We start from the raw sequence: 19,258 nt of genomic DNA on the forward strand, positions 1-19,258 counted from the left end.
TCAGATTCAGTTCCAAGTTTCACATGCTTCCCTGAGCCCTGCCAAGAGTAATGAGTGCAGAACTAGTAAAAAACAAACAAACACAAAAAAAAAAAAAAAAAAACCCTGATTATTGTCTGGTTTGTTCCCCAAACCAAAATAAATAAATTAATACACTTAATACACATTTAGTAATTGTATATGCAATTGGTATATAGTAACTGAAAAATATTTAGATATATTTAAAAGAAAGAAGTAAAAAGGAACACATTTGTCTAAGAAAATAGGTCATCTTTAGTCACAGAAATATGAGAAGGGATACCTGTGGATATGAGAACTAGAGAGGGGAAGGAAGGAATTAGGACAAGGAGGCAAAGGAAACTTTTGAGATGAGAGATGTGTCCATCAAGTGATAATTTAATGAGTGCCTACATTTCAAAACATGTTAACTTGTAGTCTTTAAATACACTGTGCCAATTATACATAGGTAAAATTACTTTTCAAAAGTAGAAGAGATATGAGCTGGAAAGGTAGCTCAAAGTGCTAGTACGCATGTTTTACATGCACTACACATGGACTTGATTCTTGGTCCTACGTGGAAATACTATCAGGAATAACTTCTAGCAATGCACTATGAGTAGCCTCTGTTACTGCTGGGTATGTCCTCAAAACAAAAATAAAATAAAAATGTGCAGATAAAGGGCTGGAGTGATAGCACAGCAATAGGGCATTTGCCTTGCATGCAGCTGACCCAGGATGGATCTGGGTTCAATCCCTGGCGTCCCATATGGTCCCCCAAATCAGGGGCGATTTCTGAATGCAGAGCCAGAAGTAATGCCTGAGCACCATTGGGTGTAGTCAAAAAAACAAACTAACAAAAAACCTTACAGATAAGATTATTTGTTTATAATGTGAAATAAATAAAAGGATAAATTTAGTTTGAGTGACTGAATAAGGGTCAGCCAAATAAAGCAAATAGAGATTCAGGAGTGACAACCAGTAATAGCAAGAGATACTTGTTTTTGATTTATATTATATTTATATTTAAAACACTGAGGAGTTATAAAAGTTGATGCTACCTCACAGTTGATGGTGTCTGTTGACTTGAGTTTTAGATAAAAGTGAAGCTTAGGCATATAGGTTTTGGAGTTGTCAACATTTTATAAGGAGAAATAACTTGGAGTTTACAAAAATGATGCAAATCTGATAAGGTGCCATATTAGGGAACATTAAAAAAACACCAATATTTTGGAAAGGTTAAAAATAAAAAAAAGACTCAGGAATAATTCTAGGTTAGAAAATATTAGAAAGATAGAAGCTGGAGAGGTTGCCATTATGAAAATCAGCCCAACAAGGAATCTTCCTAGACAAGAAAGAAAGAATAAGTTGGAGTATAAAATACCAACCTCATAGATAACATAGCAAGACAAAGGTTAACCGCCTACTGGGTTTACACATAAAACTTCACTGCAGATTTTATCAAGCTCATAATTCAAGCACTATCTGGTTAGAAATTCAAATGGGATTTCAACTTTGTGGATCATTGACCAGTTTAGGTGTTTTACATGAAATATTCTTAATTTGTTTTTAAAAGCACTGCCCCATCAAACAAAAATATTCTCCTTAACAAGTCATTCTCCATCTTCCTCAAAGCTCAATATAATCATAGTTGCCAATAAAAATTTGCCATATTTTTAAAGGCATTGATGTGGAAACATTACAATCTTTAATGGACACACTGAGAGAAGAAATGAATTATAAAAATAAAAGTACTCACCTACAACTCAGCATAGATTATAAACTGTTGAGCATCTTCTCCATGTTTAAGTGCTTAGTAAGACCTTTATTTCCCTGCTTACCCACAAATGAAGCCTAAACTCATCAACTCTGAAATCTTAATAGCTATTCTGTTAGAGAAAGAAATGGATCAAGAAATAAAAGCAAATGTTAGCACTTCATTGCAAAGCCCACTTCATTTCTATCACTCAGGAGGGATAAAGAAAAACTCTTCCTTCAAATCAGTAAAAAATACATCATCCTAAATTGCTCTGCTGAAATTAACTCTTCGGCCAGTAAGTTTCAATTCAATTGTGTGGCTGCACTTTGATCAGTTTTGCTTAGAGTGATTTCTAAAAACGCATATATTCATTCACGGATAAGGAGTACCTTCGGTCACTGCCTTCCCTGTGATAGAGAAGCAGAATCTCATTTTTGCAAATACCATTAAAATACACTAAACAGTATAAAGAGGCTATTTTTATGTTACACTCAACAGCTCTATATAAAAAAAATTCTTGGCTGGTCTGGACTAGAAGGAATATGTATGAAGGAATTATTGAAAGTTGTCTTATAAATCTTTTTTTTTAAATGTACCTGTCTAAAAGGATGTGTGCATATAACTCAAATCTTTATAAAATGAACTAAAGATTGCTAAATATTTTAATAGAAATCATTTTATGTCATTCTCATTGTTAATTTTTTTTATGTATCTGGCACATGAAATTGCAGATTTTTTTTCTTTTTTTTTTATTTAAACACCTTGATTACATACATTATTGTGTTTGGGTTTTAGTCATATAAAGAACACCACCCATCACCAGTTGTTAATTTTTAAAAAAAATATATGCATGAAGGATTTGAAGATTTGCTAGAATTTTTTTTCATTGTTAGGTTTTATTATAGTTATACTTCTAAAGAAATAATTTGGCTGTATTAAAGATAAATTTCCTTTTAGGACAGAAGGGCTAAAGATTACCAAGAAATTTTGGAGTTTGTTGCTTCCCATAGCTTTTGAAAAATTATTGCTCTAAAAACTGATGAGGTAGACAGGAAAATAATGATCCATGATCAAATATATTTGGAAAATCCTAACTTCTCCATGTCTTTCTCTGAATTCATTACTTTATATAATATTGTGGTAAAATTCTGGGTAGTTGTACAATAATAGGTTTTACTTTGTTTAACTTTCTATTTTTTATGTTTATTTCAATCAAAAATATCTTTCCTAATAATAAATATTTAGAAATTTCCTGATAACCCAATGGCTTAACCATCTACTTTCAGATTTTAACTATTAGGCAAAGATTTTGAGATAATATTTGTCATATTAGGGACCAAAGCAGTGGCACAAGCAGTAGGGCATTTGCCTTGCTACCTAGGACAAACAGCAATTCAATTCCCCCTCCCCTCCAGGCATTCCATATGGTCCCCCAAGCCAGGAGCATTTTCTGAGTGCATAGCCAGGAGTAACCCCTGAGCGTCATTGGTTGTGGCCCATAAACCAAAAAAAGTCATATTAATGAACTGATGCATTAATACACTCTAAGGACTCAAATTTATATGAGGCAGTTACAAATTGTGTCTAAGTGAATATGGTGAGAAAAACATAGCTTGACTTTTATGAAAAATGGGTTTGGAAAGGAATCTATGAGATAAGGGAATTTTCTTTTTTTATTTATTTTTATTTTTTTTATTATTTTAATTATGACAACAAAGATGCAAAAAAAAGAGGACAGGGTAAAGTTACAGTGGAAGCACAATCACCCATAAACAGAATTCTCGGTAGTCCCATCGATGATATCCCAGTCTTGAACTTTCAGCCAAAGAACATTAAGAAAAACAAAACTGAACCCATGTACAATACAATTACTTTGTCCCTCAAATCCCCAGTTGTAGTACATACTATTTCTTAGCAGCACACAATATAATCTAAAGACATTAGACTTATGTAACTCCTTAAACATTGAGGGCAAAGTACATTTCTCTAGTTCCATGCACATGCTTACTAGTTTAAATTAACCTCAAAAGTTTTAGTGGGTTGTTTTTCTTAAGGATTGGAGTCAAGGGAACATAGTAAAAAATGGTGTTAGAGTAGCATTTGTTTGCATAGGCCCACCAAAATATAAGGGACATGGAAAGAAAAATTATGGTCTAAATACAAGGAGACCCTACCCCTGAAGTTTCCTGGCACAGGACTGACTCTAGGCTCCAGGCAAACTAGTTTGTCCAATCCAAGTCATCATCTGTAGTGGCAATACACCTCCATTCCTCACATAGTCTCTGTTGTTGGTATCATGCTTCTGTATTAAAGATCCTGGAGTCTGCATATCCCATATTGCAGTCAGGATGGTGCAGAGCATCCTCTCGTTTCACCTCACACTTAAGGGGCACTAGAGAGAACCATGTCCTGTAGAGCAGGTCATTGTTGTTGTCAAGTCTTCTCAGTGTAAACAGAAGTCTCTTTTTAGGAGGTCGATTCAGACCCTTGGTAGTGTCTTTTCTGGTAGAGGACTGCTTCCAGCTGTTGGCTATAAAAGACCTTGGATGTTTCGTAGATAGCTTGCCTGGTTCCGGCGTGAATGGAGGATGCCCATTCTTCTGAGGCCTGTGCCGTCATTATATCAATGTTCAGGGTGTAAGGTACATTGTACTGAGATTTATTAGATAAGAACTTATCTGTATGTATAGTGTTTTCCCATTTTAATGTGTCTATGCAAACAAGGATATGCCATGAAGCATTATCGGCACATCTGGAGGCAATAGGAACAAGACCAGCAATTTCCATGACATAGTTCAATCATAAGCATCAAACTGAGGGACAGTTCCACCAACAATCCTTACTGAACAGCTTACAAAGAAAAGACAAGATGAAAAGTGGATAGAAACATCATGGTAGAAGAATATATAGAGATTTACAGCTATTAAAGAAAATACACATAAAATATTCAAAAGATATATGTGTTCAATATGTGTTCAATGTATGTCCTTCTAAATAGTTCTGGGATTGTTAGATCCACTGTATGTCTTTGGTCAGAGATTAGAACTGTGTGTTACTGAAGTTAAGAAGGGTAAATTTGGGGTACTGATGGTTGGGAGGAGTAGCGCCCCCATGCGGTTTGCAACATGTAGACTGGTATGAAATTGCCAGTGACAGCCTGAGTATAGCTGAGCAGCTATCTGCCACCCCCCAGATCAAACTCCACCCCCTAAGCCAACCTCTGGAGCCGGCCTGGGAGTGGGGAAAACCCAGGGTGCCCCATCAGCTCCTCCCAGGAACCCACCTGGAGATCTGGAGGCAAGAAGAAGGGGGGGTCGGGTGACCCCCCTACCCTAGGCCGGGCCAAGAGGCCCCTGGCACATGTGGAGGTCTGCCAGGGACCAGCCCGTGCCGGCTAAAAATCCTGCTCCAGGAAGGGAGGAAGACCCTCCCAGGAGATAAGGGAATTTTCATAAAATTCATGAATCAAGCAATTCCAATAGAAACATATATTTTCCTTTTCCTTTTTCTGAACTCTTATCCACATCATTTAAAAAAAATATCTTTAGATGGCAAAAAGAAAAACATGAAATATGAGAACTGTACCTTTCATGTAACACTCAAACATCCCCTGAATTTAATTTACAATGGACATGGATCCCATTACCAAGCAAAACAAATATTTAACTTTTATATATAGCCACTATGCAAATGAGCTAAATATAATTTGTTCTGTTTACCCTCAAATGTGTAGAATGTACAGCATTGATTTAATATATTTCTAATTAATAATCTTATTTCTAGTTATATATTTATCTCAGTATTTAATAGTTATATTATTTTATTTCCTAATCACATATGTCTATTAGAAAAGACTATACCAACTGGATTTTTGACATACATTCAAACTTTTACCTTTATTTGATTACTTTAGTATTAAGCATGCAAATTCCATACATTTTGTAAATAAACAATACATTCTATTGATGCTATTCTGCAGTTTTAAATTTCTGTATATAATGCAAATACTTGAAAAAGTCAATATTAATTTAAGAAAAATTTAAATATATTTTAAAGTAAAAGCTATGATACACATTGATAAGAGTTGCTCAAGTAAAATTTTAAACTTTTTATCTCCTTACAGCCAACATTTCAATAGTAGATATAGATACTAACCAGGAGGAGATTATTGTAACGTCATCTCCAGGAAACAACTTTGGTCTTGACTTGAAAGCAGATGATAAAATATATTTTGGTGGCTTGCCAACATTGAGAAACTTGAGGTAATTTAGAATATGTTTATAGCTATGGATTAAGTTTTAATTAAATGGCCATTATGTTCACTAGAGTGTTGAAGTTTAATTATAAGAGGAATTCCATATAATATTCAGTTGCAGAAATATCTAATGAAAAAAATAATGTGGCATGGTAAAACACCCGAATCAAGAAATCAAAGGATTAACTTAATATCTTTTAGATATGAATGGAAATCACCCTTTCCTTTAAATTCACCTGATGACACAATTATTAAAATAATTAAAGGTGGAAACTAGATTGAATATGGATCTTGTGTTGTAGTTTTCCTGATACATACACTTGAGACAATAGCAATAACATTTTTATTGTTCTGAAGATTAGTGTTTCAAAATATACCGAACTTTACAGCTTAACTTTAAGTTAGTAATATATTGAATATTTTCTTATGATTAATAATAAGACTACATTAGTTATTCTTAAACCCATGTGAATGTTATTTTTTTATAAATTTTTGATGGAAGAATGAAGGCTATCTTAGCTCATAATGTCAGTTATTTATAAAAATATTTTCATCATTCTATATTACTGAGATAATTTATTTCTTAATAGTAAAATATTATAAGAAATAAAACCAGCAGAGAAATTTGTGTTCAATAGATATTAATATAATTTAATTAAAATGAGATAAATTATTTTCTTTAAACTATAGACTTTTACAAATACTATGCATACTATATTAATTACTATGTATTAAATACATAGTAATTAATATTTAATATATTTAATAATTTTATTTTGTTTATTAGTTTCAATATGTACAAAAGTACATATTATACATATGTACATATCTATTTTTTTACTATGGAAAGAGATGCTGTTTGGCACAATCTTAGAAAACTGAAAAATGTGGTGACCAGTTGTGTCCATGTATCCAAAATGAAAAGTAGAACTTCAGTCTTTCTTTATATATTTATACAGACTCAAGTTTACTCTTTCACTGTATCTAAATACCTAACCAAATGACTATTCCATTACTAATATTTCAAAAATATAAATTGATAATCTTTATATTGAAGGTTGTCTTAATAGTTATCTTTACTTATATATATAAGTTAAGAATATAGATTAAAGTATACAGTCAGAAAAATAATCTTTACAAATCAAATGTATTTAATTTGAGAAAATGGTTTTTATTCAAAAATTTATGTATTTATTCAGATATTTATTGACAATTTTCTATGTTTCAGGCAGCCTATAAATACTAGAGATCCAGATGTTGTTAGGGTATAAGGTTTTTAAAGCATCAATTCAGAACTAAATATAGCCATAATAAGTTAATCTATAAATAGTCATGTTTGGTCCTGTTTGGACTTGTCTTTACCACAAGTGGTTTTCAGAAATTAACTACAAAGGTTTTAAAGGCTGGTTACCTCTGACTAGAACTTCATTAATATGAGTTTATATATTGTTTCTAAGATAGTGTCTAGTGAGTCTTTGTTACTAAGAATTCTTCTTACTTTCAGAGTATAGCATTCATAATTATAATATTTCAAAAATTGATACATTATTTCAAATTATTTAAACATATTTGGATATGTTATAACTCTCTTGATTATGCATGACTAAATTAGAAATGCATTAATTTTCACCTCTTTCCAACAGATTCAGTAATGTAAAAACTTTTATTTTTAAGTTCAAACTTTTTGAGAGAAAATAATATATCTTATTTCTTCAAAATAACATTTTACATTTTCCCATCAAGATAGGTATAGGTTAGTACTTGAAATTTATACATGAAAGTAAAAATGTTTGGGTAAAATTATGTGAGAAAGAAATCGTCATCTATAAATTCTACCTTTTTTGTGTGATCAAGGCCATGTCTTTTTTATATTTTTATATTTCTTTCTGTAGACCTCTCTGAAGGGATTTAAAATAGATGTGTGATTAACTATTGTTTTATCAAATAAAATGCAATTATAAGTAAATTGTTTTTCTTTCTTTCCTTTAACCTAGTATGAAAGCAAGGTAAAGTTTACATTCTTGCATGTCTTCATCAAGTGCATGGGTCGAATAAATGCAGCTTTTGACAGATGCAAAATCTGAGCAGCATTTATGCAGCTTAAATCATAGTGGACTTCAACAGCCATTTATCCTGGATCATTCTCATGCTGCTCTTTTTTCACAAAAATGCTCTCATTCGCTGTCAATTGGGTTACTATTTGATTATTTTTACTAGTAGTGATGACAGATTTGCTCTGATTATTTGCTAAATACCTTGTGCACATAGCCTATTGGTTAACACGCACACAGTAGTATATATTCCAAACACTGCTTTTAAAATTTATCAGCACAATCTAGTATGGAACTGTGGTACTACACTGTCTTTTGAATTGGTCCTGGATTCTGTCTTACCTGGTTCTATACTGTTTGCTGATAAATATGTACGCCCAAATGCTAACTACTGCCTTGTTGCTTTATGCAAACATTCAAATATGCAATCATTTATATAACACTGTAATCTTTTGGCAAAGCTGTTGATTTATCGCCATGTTTATTTAGAATTAACTTTTGATCCAGATAAAGTAAATTTGAAACACTACTATATTCAATATTTATATTAATGGTAAGGGCATTTGTATTGTCTTCTAGCTTCTCAAGATTATCTAAATTTTTAGTTAAAGAGAAGCATTACTCAAAAAACCATTGAGTGAACGGCTCCTATAAATGGCTGACTCATTTTCAATGTGTGCAAGGCTGGAGACCTCTGACTAGAGCTAATACCTAGTATTTTAGTATTTCAGCACCTCTCTGTGAGTAATTAACTGAAAGAAAATGAGTTGAAGGAATTCATGAATAGACTTTTAGTATCAAAAATATATATAATACAGAAAAGTATGGAAACATATTCCTGTTGTTTTAGAACAATGCTGTTCTGAGACTACTCATACTATTTTCTCAGATGGCTTAAAATAAAGGCTGACTTTCATGGAAATATATGGTAATAAAACTCTGGAATGACACTGTATTGCTTCTCAATTTTGCCTTTGAGGCAAATAGAAGAAACAGAGACCTGTAGTTCCATTAGGACTCTGATCACCATATGTGATTACTACTATTGGAATTATCATAGTATTAGACTTTCTAAATCATTATATTTTCAAAAAGTTCTTTGTATTTCAGTGAAAAAAGAACTGTATAATTCATTGTAATGCTTTTTGGGGGGAATTTGTTTTTTGTATCACACCCGGCAGCGGTGCTCATGGGTTACTCCTGGCTCTGCGTTCAAAAATTGCTCCTGGCAGGCTCAGGGGATCATATAGGAATACTGGGATTTGAACCAACAACCTTCTGCATGCAAGACAAACACCATACCTCCATGCTATCTCTCTGGCCCCTCATTGTAATACTTTGCATTATTGAAAAACCTCTACAATTGTCATAAAGGCCAGAGACATAGTAAGGTAGATATGTTATTTTATGGCTACCCATGCATTCAACCCAGGTTCAATCCCCAGCATTAGATATGATTGGTCCTCAACTCTACCAGCAGTGATCTTTAAGTGCAAGGCCAGGGGTAAGCCTTGAGCACCACCAGGTGTGGCCACAATACCAAATCAATCAATTGATTAAAATGTTTTAATAAATCTATTTTCTCATAAAATATATAGATGTGAAGCCAGGGGTAGTTCTAGGGGCCAGAGTGGTGCTTTGCATAATGGAGCACAAGGTTCCATTTATCATGTTATATGGCCCCCTGATCAATAAGCTTAGTGTAAAAAATATATATTACATATGTATAAACATTTAAACTGCAAATGAAATTTTTTCATTTCCATTGGTGTATTCAAGAAAAAAAGTTAAGCAAAATCATTTATCCTCTACTTTATCATGCTCTCCAAATAAGTGACTGACATAAGTAAGAGAACTTAGAAAGAAAAATTATCCAAAAAATAAATGACACAATCCCAGAGAAAGGATAAGACATAAACCAATATATAAAATACCTAAAATAAATTATATGATTAACCTGACCAGGGTCTAATTGTGTTTTTACCTTGTGCCATGCATTTTATAATAAGACTTAAGAAAAAAAAGAAAGAAGATTCTGATAATATCTGACAATGAGGAAGACAGCTATTGTACTAATAAGTATATTTGTATATCTACTAAAGAGCTTTTGCAGATACATCCTAGAATTTAAAAAGTCTTACTTTTTTATCACTATAGACCTGTAATATCCAATATGGTAAGCACTAGACATAGTAAACATTTAACTTAAAATTAAATCATGTTTATCTACAACAAATATTCAATTGTTTTATACAAACTATACTCCACGTATCAATATTGGTTAGTGTCCAATAATAATTGCTCTATATGCTATAGAGCAAGCACATTTCCATCATCAATGAAACTTTTTACTGGGCAACCCTGCACTACTCAAAATCTGTGTCCTTTTCATGAACATCCCAACAACTTGTCTCCACTGAATATTCCTATGGACCAATATATGTGGTCCATTTTATAATCACTTAAAAGTAAACATTCCAGGGTCAGAGTTCAAAAGGTAGGGCACTTGCCTTCATACTGCTAATCCAGGCTTAATTCATGACACCACATACATTCTCCCAAATCCTTCCAAAAGTAATTCTTGATCATAGAGCCAGGACTAAACCCAAAGCACCACCAGTTGTGGCCCCTAAACAAAACCAAAATAAAACTAAACAGTCAAGGATTGTATAGCTACCATTTAAAAATCATTTTATACCTATATGAAATATTAAGCATTAAATTACCAACAATATTTTAGCCATTATTTCAGTTAAAAGAAAATGATAATGTGTGCTTTAAAGAGAAATATAATGAATGCTATCTTCTTGAACCACTAACAATTTCATTCCTAATAGCTTCAATGACAAAAATAATGAAGGTTTTTTGGGGGGTTTGATTATACCCACATGCATTTAGGTGTTACTACTGGTTCAGCAAAAAGTCCTGGCAGGCTTGAGGGACTATATGAAATACCAGAGATTGAACCTGGGTCAGCAGCATTCAAGGCAAATTTCCTACCTGCTGCTGTGTTATTGCTCTGCCATGCCCCCTCCCCCACAATTTAGTCTATTTTTAGATAGTTTTTTCTTGAACTCTAAACAAGATTCAATTTAACTGTTTTGTTATTTAGTTTGATAGTGCTATACCATCACATACTATTTTTCCACCAATGAAAAAGAAACAAATTTCAAATGCATTCAGTAAGAAGTCAGTTTGTTCCTCTACCTTGTGTTGAAGTTCTGCTAGTGAGCTCATTTTTAAAAAGGAAATGTATAGTATGCTTTCTAATGAGTGCACATATTCATAGCTTGAAACACATTTATCAGCCTGTGTGTGGCAGTCTGCTTCCTATAACTTGCTTCTAGTAGTCAAGGGCATTCACTCTATTGCCTTTTTTTAATATTGTTTCTTTCCTGTTCAACAGACCTGAAGTAAATCTAAGAAAATATTCTGGCTGCCTCAAAGATATTGAAATTTCAAGAACACCATATAATATACTCAGTAGCCCTGATTATGTGGGCATTACCAAAGGATGCTCTCTGGAGGTTGGTCTGTTTTTAATAACTTCCTAAAACCACTTATATCAGAATTCATTTGATTTTGGTTATCTTAGAGGGACCACTGTCCTGTGAATATGCTTTAAATTTCCACTGATACTAGTCTTAGTTTTGCATAAATAGCAAAGCAATTTTGAGCACTTCAAAAGAGTTTTATAAATATGTATATTTATATTCTAAGTTTTAAATTACTTTCTCACCTAACTAGTCCTTCATAATGTTTATATTTAATATTCGTTTTGTGATTATCTTTTTCTTATATTACCTTGTTCTAGCTTTTTAATATTTTAGATTTATTTGTTTTTTTTAAATATTGTATGTTGTTATCTTTATTAGAAACCTTTATATTTTTAGAATCTATTAAGTTTATACAAATAGAAAGTAATACTGCACACAGTAATTATTAGTATACAACATTTTGCCAACAGCTGACTCAAATTTATTTTTTAATACCAAAGACAAAGAACCATCTTAAAGTCATGTTTTTAACAGGACTCAAAGCCCTTTATTATCAGGTATCTTCAGTATATTTTCTTTGTTGTCAAAGCAATCCCACAAAACTCTCAGATTTTTTGGGGGGATAGGAAGGTACAATCAGTAGTACTCAGAGGCTACTTAGAGGCTACACAGAACTTGTCCCTGACAGGTTTAGGGACCATATAGGATGCCAAGGATCGAACCCAGGTAGACCGTATGCAAAGCAAACATTCTACCACTGTGCTATCATTCTGCCCCCACTCCAGGTTTTTCTTAACTTATTGTTGTTAATGAACTAATGGAAGAAAATAAAACTCAGGTCACAGCTCTGCTTTTTGCACTATAAGTACAGGTCAAAACTTTTAAGGGGCACAAATAGGCTTTCTTTTGAGGAAGGAAAAGAGAGGAAAGGAAGATTGGAGAGAGAAAGAGAGCGAATGAGAAAGAGAGAGCAAGAGAGAAACAAGTTCAAAAGAGAACACTGGCTTCTCCAAAGGCAGAGTAAGCTATACATTCTAGCATTAGGGTATCAAAGTCCACATCTCAAAGAGGGATATAGATGACATATTCAGGTACTATGTATCCAGGCATGTGTCAAGATTTTAATAAAAGTTAAATTTATTAATTTATGAATTCTTCATTATCCTGACATGACACGACTCTTTGTTTTGGGGTTATGGCTTTTGGGCCACACCCAGGGACACTCAGGGGTTAGTCCTGGCTATGAGCTCAGAAATTGCTCCTGGCTCGGGGGACAATATGTGACGCCAGGGATTGAACCTGGGTCAGCTGCGAATAAGGCAAATGTACTACCACTGCACCATCACTCCAGCCCTGATACAGCTATTTGTTATAGTTCATATATTTCAATATTGTTTTAAATCATTGCTATTGTATACAAGGTAGTGAAGGACGAATAAGAAGAAAATAGACAGTAAACCTACCGACCATTGATTTATGGTTTTAAAAGAGTTTCTAGAACCCAACTTTCTGGAGCGTCATCACTCATTAATTCCAAGCCTCAACTTAAAATTACTCATATATATCCTGAGGCAGATACCCTCAGAAGTTTTAGAACAAGGAAAAAAGTAGAAAATCTGAATTTTAAAATTGAAATGCTAAGTATCTGTATCTCTACTAGTTTCCTTATTTTTTTAAACAGAGTGATTAAGTCTTCTAAAACTTACTTTTCACCCACATGACAAAAAATATAGACATGTTATAAAACTGTCCAAAAAATATATAGTCTATATGTGTAGAAGTGATGGTTCTGTAATGGTGCTTTTCAGTAACTAGGAATTATTTTGAAACTAAAATATGATTTAGAAATTTGATATGGACTTAATAGATAAATCTACAGTCATTTTATATGAACAATCTCAAATCTTATTTCTTTAAAAACTGGAACAGAAATTAAATTATAGATTTTACAAGTGTCACTTAACTGGACCTAAAATGCTATAGAAAACAAGTATCCTGCATTAGAAGATGCATTGCTTTTACTCCAGAAAATTATAGGGCATTTAAATGATTACATTGGGCAATCCAACTGCCCAATTGCTGATCATGCTTAAGTCCTCTCATTAAGACTGTTGATGAGATCTATATGTATTGATGACTATTCCCATATGTGTGTATTGAGAGAAAGAAAAAAAGATATGGGCAATCTTACTTATCATGATTTAGTATAAATATAAAAAAAAGATATGAGCTAGAAAGAGGGGAAAATTATAAAAGATAAAGTAAATGGCTATATACAGGAATAATCTACTAAAAACTACATCCTCTACACAGTTTAGGGACAGAAGGGAATTTTTCTTCCTTTGATTTATTACTATTTAAAATTTTACCACTTTAATTTTAATATTACTGAGGACAATGGTGTTAATTTTATTTTGAGGTGAAAATATAATTCAAGTATTTTGGATTTGATATGAATATTAATATCATTAAAAATTCTATAGTGTAGGGGCCGAAGAGATAGCACAGCAGTGGGGGAGTTTGCCTCACAAACAGCAAGCAGCTGACCCAGAACAGACCTCGGTTCGATCCCCAGCGTCCCATGTGGTCCCCAAAGCCAGGAGATATTTCTGAGTACATAGCTAGGAGTAACCCCTGAGCATCACATGGTGTGGCCCAATAAAAACAAACAAAAATTCTACCATGTATTCATACATTGTGTAATAATGCTATTCTGAAGCATTGTGAAAGGATAGACACTGCATGGGATTATTACTCTGAAAAATATAAACAATAATGGTGGATTTTAAAGAGATCAATCTGTATGTAAAAAAATTAACAAGAGAAAGAAAATATAAGATAACAAAATACAAGATAAGTTTTTCTATAAATGTCTCAATTTCAAATAAAACTTTCTACACTAAAAACCAGGTCTAAATTTTTATCTTGACACAAACTACTCAAAAGATTCAAGATTATTTCTGAACATAGTATATCTTCTATTGTTCTTAAATTGTCTATGTAATTGGGTTTTGATACTTTCTTAACTTAATGTATTTTGTTGCAGTATTGAGTGTGTTGGGGAATGGAGTAAAATAGAGAAATTTATTTAAACACTGATGTCTAATGTTTTCCTCCTCTATTCTCTTATCCACAGAACGTTTACACAGTGAGCTTCCCAAAACCGGGATTTGTGGAATTATCCCCTGTCCCAATTGATGTAGGAACAGAAATCAACTTGTCCTTCAGCACCAGAAATGAATCTGGCATCATTCTGCTGGGGAGTGGAGGGACATCTAAGCGAAGAAGAAGGCAAACAGGACAGGTACACAAAAACTGGTTAATAATGTATTTTTCTTAACATTTACATGAAACTACGATATTATAAGGATACTAGATTGTTTTCAAGTTTCATATATTTGCATTATTCTTTATAAATATCATCATGATGACTCACATTAAAACTACAAATTAGTCAATTTTAGTTAAACCCACATGTGTATTTTTACTGTTTTTCATATAAGCTTAGTATAGTCACATTTAAAATATAAAATTAAAATATATTAAACTATATTAATTTTTTTATATTTAATATATTACTACCTCTATATATATATATACAATCTGGTACCCTTAAGTTTAAAGAACTGTTGGCACCAATGTTTCAAACTTACTGCATAGTATAATATATCCTATTGAGTCTAACCCACTCCACTCTCTCTAAATATAGAGAAGAGCAGAAAATTGACTTGAACTTGATGTAAACAAATACAACACAACCAACAAGACACAATAGTAGATGCTCAATTTCACTAATGACCATTAAAAAATTCTATGTTGGGACCGGAATGGTGGCACAGAGCTGAAGGAGCCTAGGACAGACCGCAGTTCAATCCTCCCATATGGTTCCCCAAGCCAGGAGCGATTTCTGAGCACATAGCCAGGAGTAACCCCCGAGCTTCACAGGGTGTGACCCACAAAATAAAACAAAACAAAAAATCTATGTAACATTTTATTTCTATGACTGTGAACTATAATAATCATGTTTCTATTATTTTCATTTTCTTAAAAGCTATATTGGGTGAGAGAGAACCCAATGAAATTACTGAATGTTGTGCATAAAGGAGATCAGGGTTACAGCCCTAATAGCACCTCTCTCAAGCACTTCCAGAAATGAACACCAAATATGAAACTTGGCATAGCTACTAAGCATACTGGCTGTGATCCAAAACAAATAAAAAAAAAAAAACACCTCTATTTTAGTTACCTGGATCTAATACATGATATTCCTATAATACTTCGGATCACAGACTTTAAATTTTTTTCTCATTTAATCAAGCTTTTCTAAGTAAAAGAGTTTATAGAAATTACCTAAACTAACATGGCCAAATTATAAAATTTTATAAATTTCTCTTTAAACATGCAGGCATCCTTATTCATCCAGGTTATGTTGCTTCTGATTATCTGTATATTAAAAATTGTGTTGATGGGGCCAGAGCGGTGGCACAAGCAGTAGGACATTTGCCTTGCACAGACTAATTTAGGATGAACTGTGGTTCAATCTCCCCATCCCCCCGGTATCCCATATAGTCCTCCAAGCCAGGAGCAATTTCTGAGCATATAGCCAGGAGTAATCCCCGAGTGTCACTAGGTGTGGCCCAAAAAACAAACAAACAAAAAACTTGTGTTGGTATATCAAATTTATAAATAAATAATATTCATAATAAACCCTATTACTCAAATAAATATTAAAGAAATTATTAGCAAATAAAATACAATGCTAAATAACCAAGAAAAATTTGAATCATCTTAGTAATGAAATGGTTTAATGGTTTAATATTAGAAGATATCTCACTAGATCCAAATTTAAATTAAAAAATTAATGTCCACTCCTAACTTAATAAGAGTAATAGGAGAAAAAAAAATTTAATTGTAATAAAATAATCTTATATACAGAATAGAACATAGAACATATTTAGTTCTATAAATCAAACCTAAAAAATAATGAATGTTATTGCTTGCATCAAGTGTCATCAATTTAATAATAATAACACAATTAACATAGCATAAGATCAATGATATAGGTTTACAATAAAAATAACAAAACAGCTATCCTTTACATATATATAAATAATCCAAAGTGGAGAATATTTAAGATTTTATTGAAATATATTAAAGTAGTTTTCAATAAGTGAGTATTAAATACCATAGAAGATTTTATGTTAAAAACCAATATACCCTAAAATTTAAGCTTATATAATCTAATCTTTGCACTGAAGTATTACAAGTTTATTCTAAATTTTTATTAAGTATTAAAGGCTAATAAATCTCTTAAATAATTGAGTAATATGGTGGACTGTTCTATCATATGTCAGTACAGTAGAACTCGCAGTTTTGAGCAGTATAGTATGATGGAAATTCAGACAACTTTGTGCCAATAGAGCAGCATAGAAAGCATTGAATATAAAAGTATAGATTGTCTTGTATTGGCCAATTGGTAGCATTACATATTGCTAGAGAAAAACATAGTCCTTACAATAAATATTTATTTGTGGGTCAATTATGATTCATATGGAAAAATGAAGCTGGATTTATTCTTTATATGAGGCAAAACATTAATTTCTAAAGAATATAAATCTTAACTTTTAAATAAAAACTACCAAGAATTTTAAATAAATTACAAAAAATAACCTTTGACCTTGGTAAAAATTAATATTTGTTAAAAAATTATGATATAAACTCAGTATTTGTAAAATAAAATGTTTCTGATCATCATCAGAAAGAAAACCTATAGTCTGGAAACCTATAATATATGTAACCTCAAATAATGTAGCTCTCAATATAAAAATAACTTTAACAAGAAAGATAAGGAGGCAGTAGAGATTAAAGATTAAAGTAAAGATTATAGGATACTTGCCTTGAAATCTGACCTGCTTCTAATCTCCACACCATATCTGGTTCCCTGAACACACCAGGAAATACCCCAGGAAGAGCCAGGAATAAATACCTAGCATTACCATGTGTGGCCATGCAAAATTAATAAAGATAATAAAAACATTCATTCAACAATGGGAAAAAAATCTGATCATACATTTCAGGGAAGGTGAGACACAAAACCTTATTAAATTTATAGACTTTTAAAACTTTACTAACAAAAGAAACATACTTTAAATGTTTTACAACATTTGTAAAGGAAAATGATGATGAGACTAATAAAATTTCTGATTACACTCGACTTTACACGCATTAAATTGATTTAACATTAAGAAATATGGCACTACCAAGTGTTGGCAAAATATGACTTCAAAGGGAACCTGTAATCACTGCTGGTGGAAAGAGTTTAAAGATGTTTATAACCACATTGCACGCTGGAAAACAAGTATCTTGAAAAAGTTACTTGTGAAGTTCAATGTGTCACACTGTTCAGGTCTGTTCAGGTGGCCAAGCGACACGTTAAAAATGTTCCATATCACTATCAAAAGAACAATTAGAGATCATCTCGTGCCACAGAGTCTAGTACATATCACAAAGAACAAAAATAACCAGTGCTGGCAGGAATACAGGGGGAAAGGTGCACTCATACACTGCTGGTTGGAATGCTGTCTAGTCTAACCTTTCAGAAAAACAAAATTGATATTCCTCTAAAAACTGGAAATTGAGTTTCCTTATGATCCAGCAATACTAATCATAGAGATATACCCTAGGAACACAAAAATGCAATACAAAAGAGCCCCCTGCACACCTATGTTCATTGCAGTGCTATTTACAATAGCCAAAATCTGGAAATAAACCAGATGCTCTACAACAGGTGAGTGGCTAAAGAACCATTTATATTTACACAGTAGAAACTATGCAATTGTTAAGAAAAATGAAGTCATGAAATTTGTCTATACGTGAGTGAACATGGAGACTATCATACTGAGTGAAATAAGACAGAGGCAGAGAGATAGAATAATCTTACTCATTTGCAGATTTAAGAAAAATAAAAGAGAGTATTGTAATAATATTTATAGACAATGGAGATGCAGGCTGGAAGGAACAATCCATGATATGAAACTTATAGTGAGTCCAGATAAGAAATAACTGCACTGACAACTACCATGACAATGATAGAATGGGAAAGAAATAAATACCTGTACCAAAGAGGGATGTTGTGGAGAAGGAATAAAATGGGGAACAGTGATGGAGGGAAAATTTTACACTGGTGAAAGATGGTATTCATTTGAATACCCAACTATGAATCCAACTATGAACATTTTTGTAACCATGGTGCTTAAAGAAATTATTATCAGAAAATAACAACAACAAAAAATAATCATTGTTCTGGTCTGTAATTCTACTATATATAGCCCCAAACATCTCCATATATACATAATGAGGTTTGTAGTATTTTAAATATTCTTAACTTTATTCTCAATATTAGCAAAGATAGAGATAACCAAATAATTATCAACTGGAGAAGTAAAATATTTTACTTTCATATAATGGGATATTAAGCAGTAATAAAAAGAATTAATCACATATATAGTATGAATGATTATTAGAAACTGAAAAGAAATGGAGAAAAATGTACTCCATACTATGTGATCCAATTTTCATGGATTTCTAATATAAGTAACACTAGATAACAAGTTGTTTATAGTTATATGTGTGTAAGTTTTAAAACATTGCTGTAAGGTGCCAGGTGGAAGAGAGTATCTTATGACGTGTTTTCAAAAGG

At 32.4% G+C, this 19,258-nt stretch overlaps 1 protein-coding gene across 1 annotated transcript in view; it reads left to right on the forward strand.

The window, feature by feature from the left end:
- LAMA2 (laminin subunit alpha 2) overlaps nt 1-19,258 on the forward strand; it is a 660,685-nt gene that overhangs the window by 602,509 nt on the left and 38,918 nt on the right. Inside the window, exons 52-55 of the mRNA XM_049771159.1 lie at nt 5,880-6,018; nt 8,006-8,017; nt 11,469-11,589; nt 14,696-14,863. Of these exons, the coding sequence (XP_049627116.1) occupies nt 5,880-6,018; nt 8,006-8,017; nt 11,469-11,589; nt 14,696-14,863 (440 nt within the window). The remainder of the gene's footprint in view (nt 1-5,879; nt 6,019-8,005; nt 8,018-11,468; nt 11,590-14,695; nt 14,864-19,258) is intronic.

Source organism: Suncus etruscus, chromosome 4, assembly GCF_024139225.1.
Source record: "Suncus etruscus isolate mSunEtr1 chromosome 4, mSunEtr1.pri.cur, whole genome shotgun sequence".
In the NCBI taxonomy this organism is placed as follows: Eukaryota; Metazoa; Chordata; class Mammalia; order Eulipotyphla; family Soricidae; genus Suncus; species Suncus etruscus.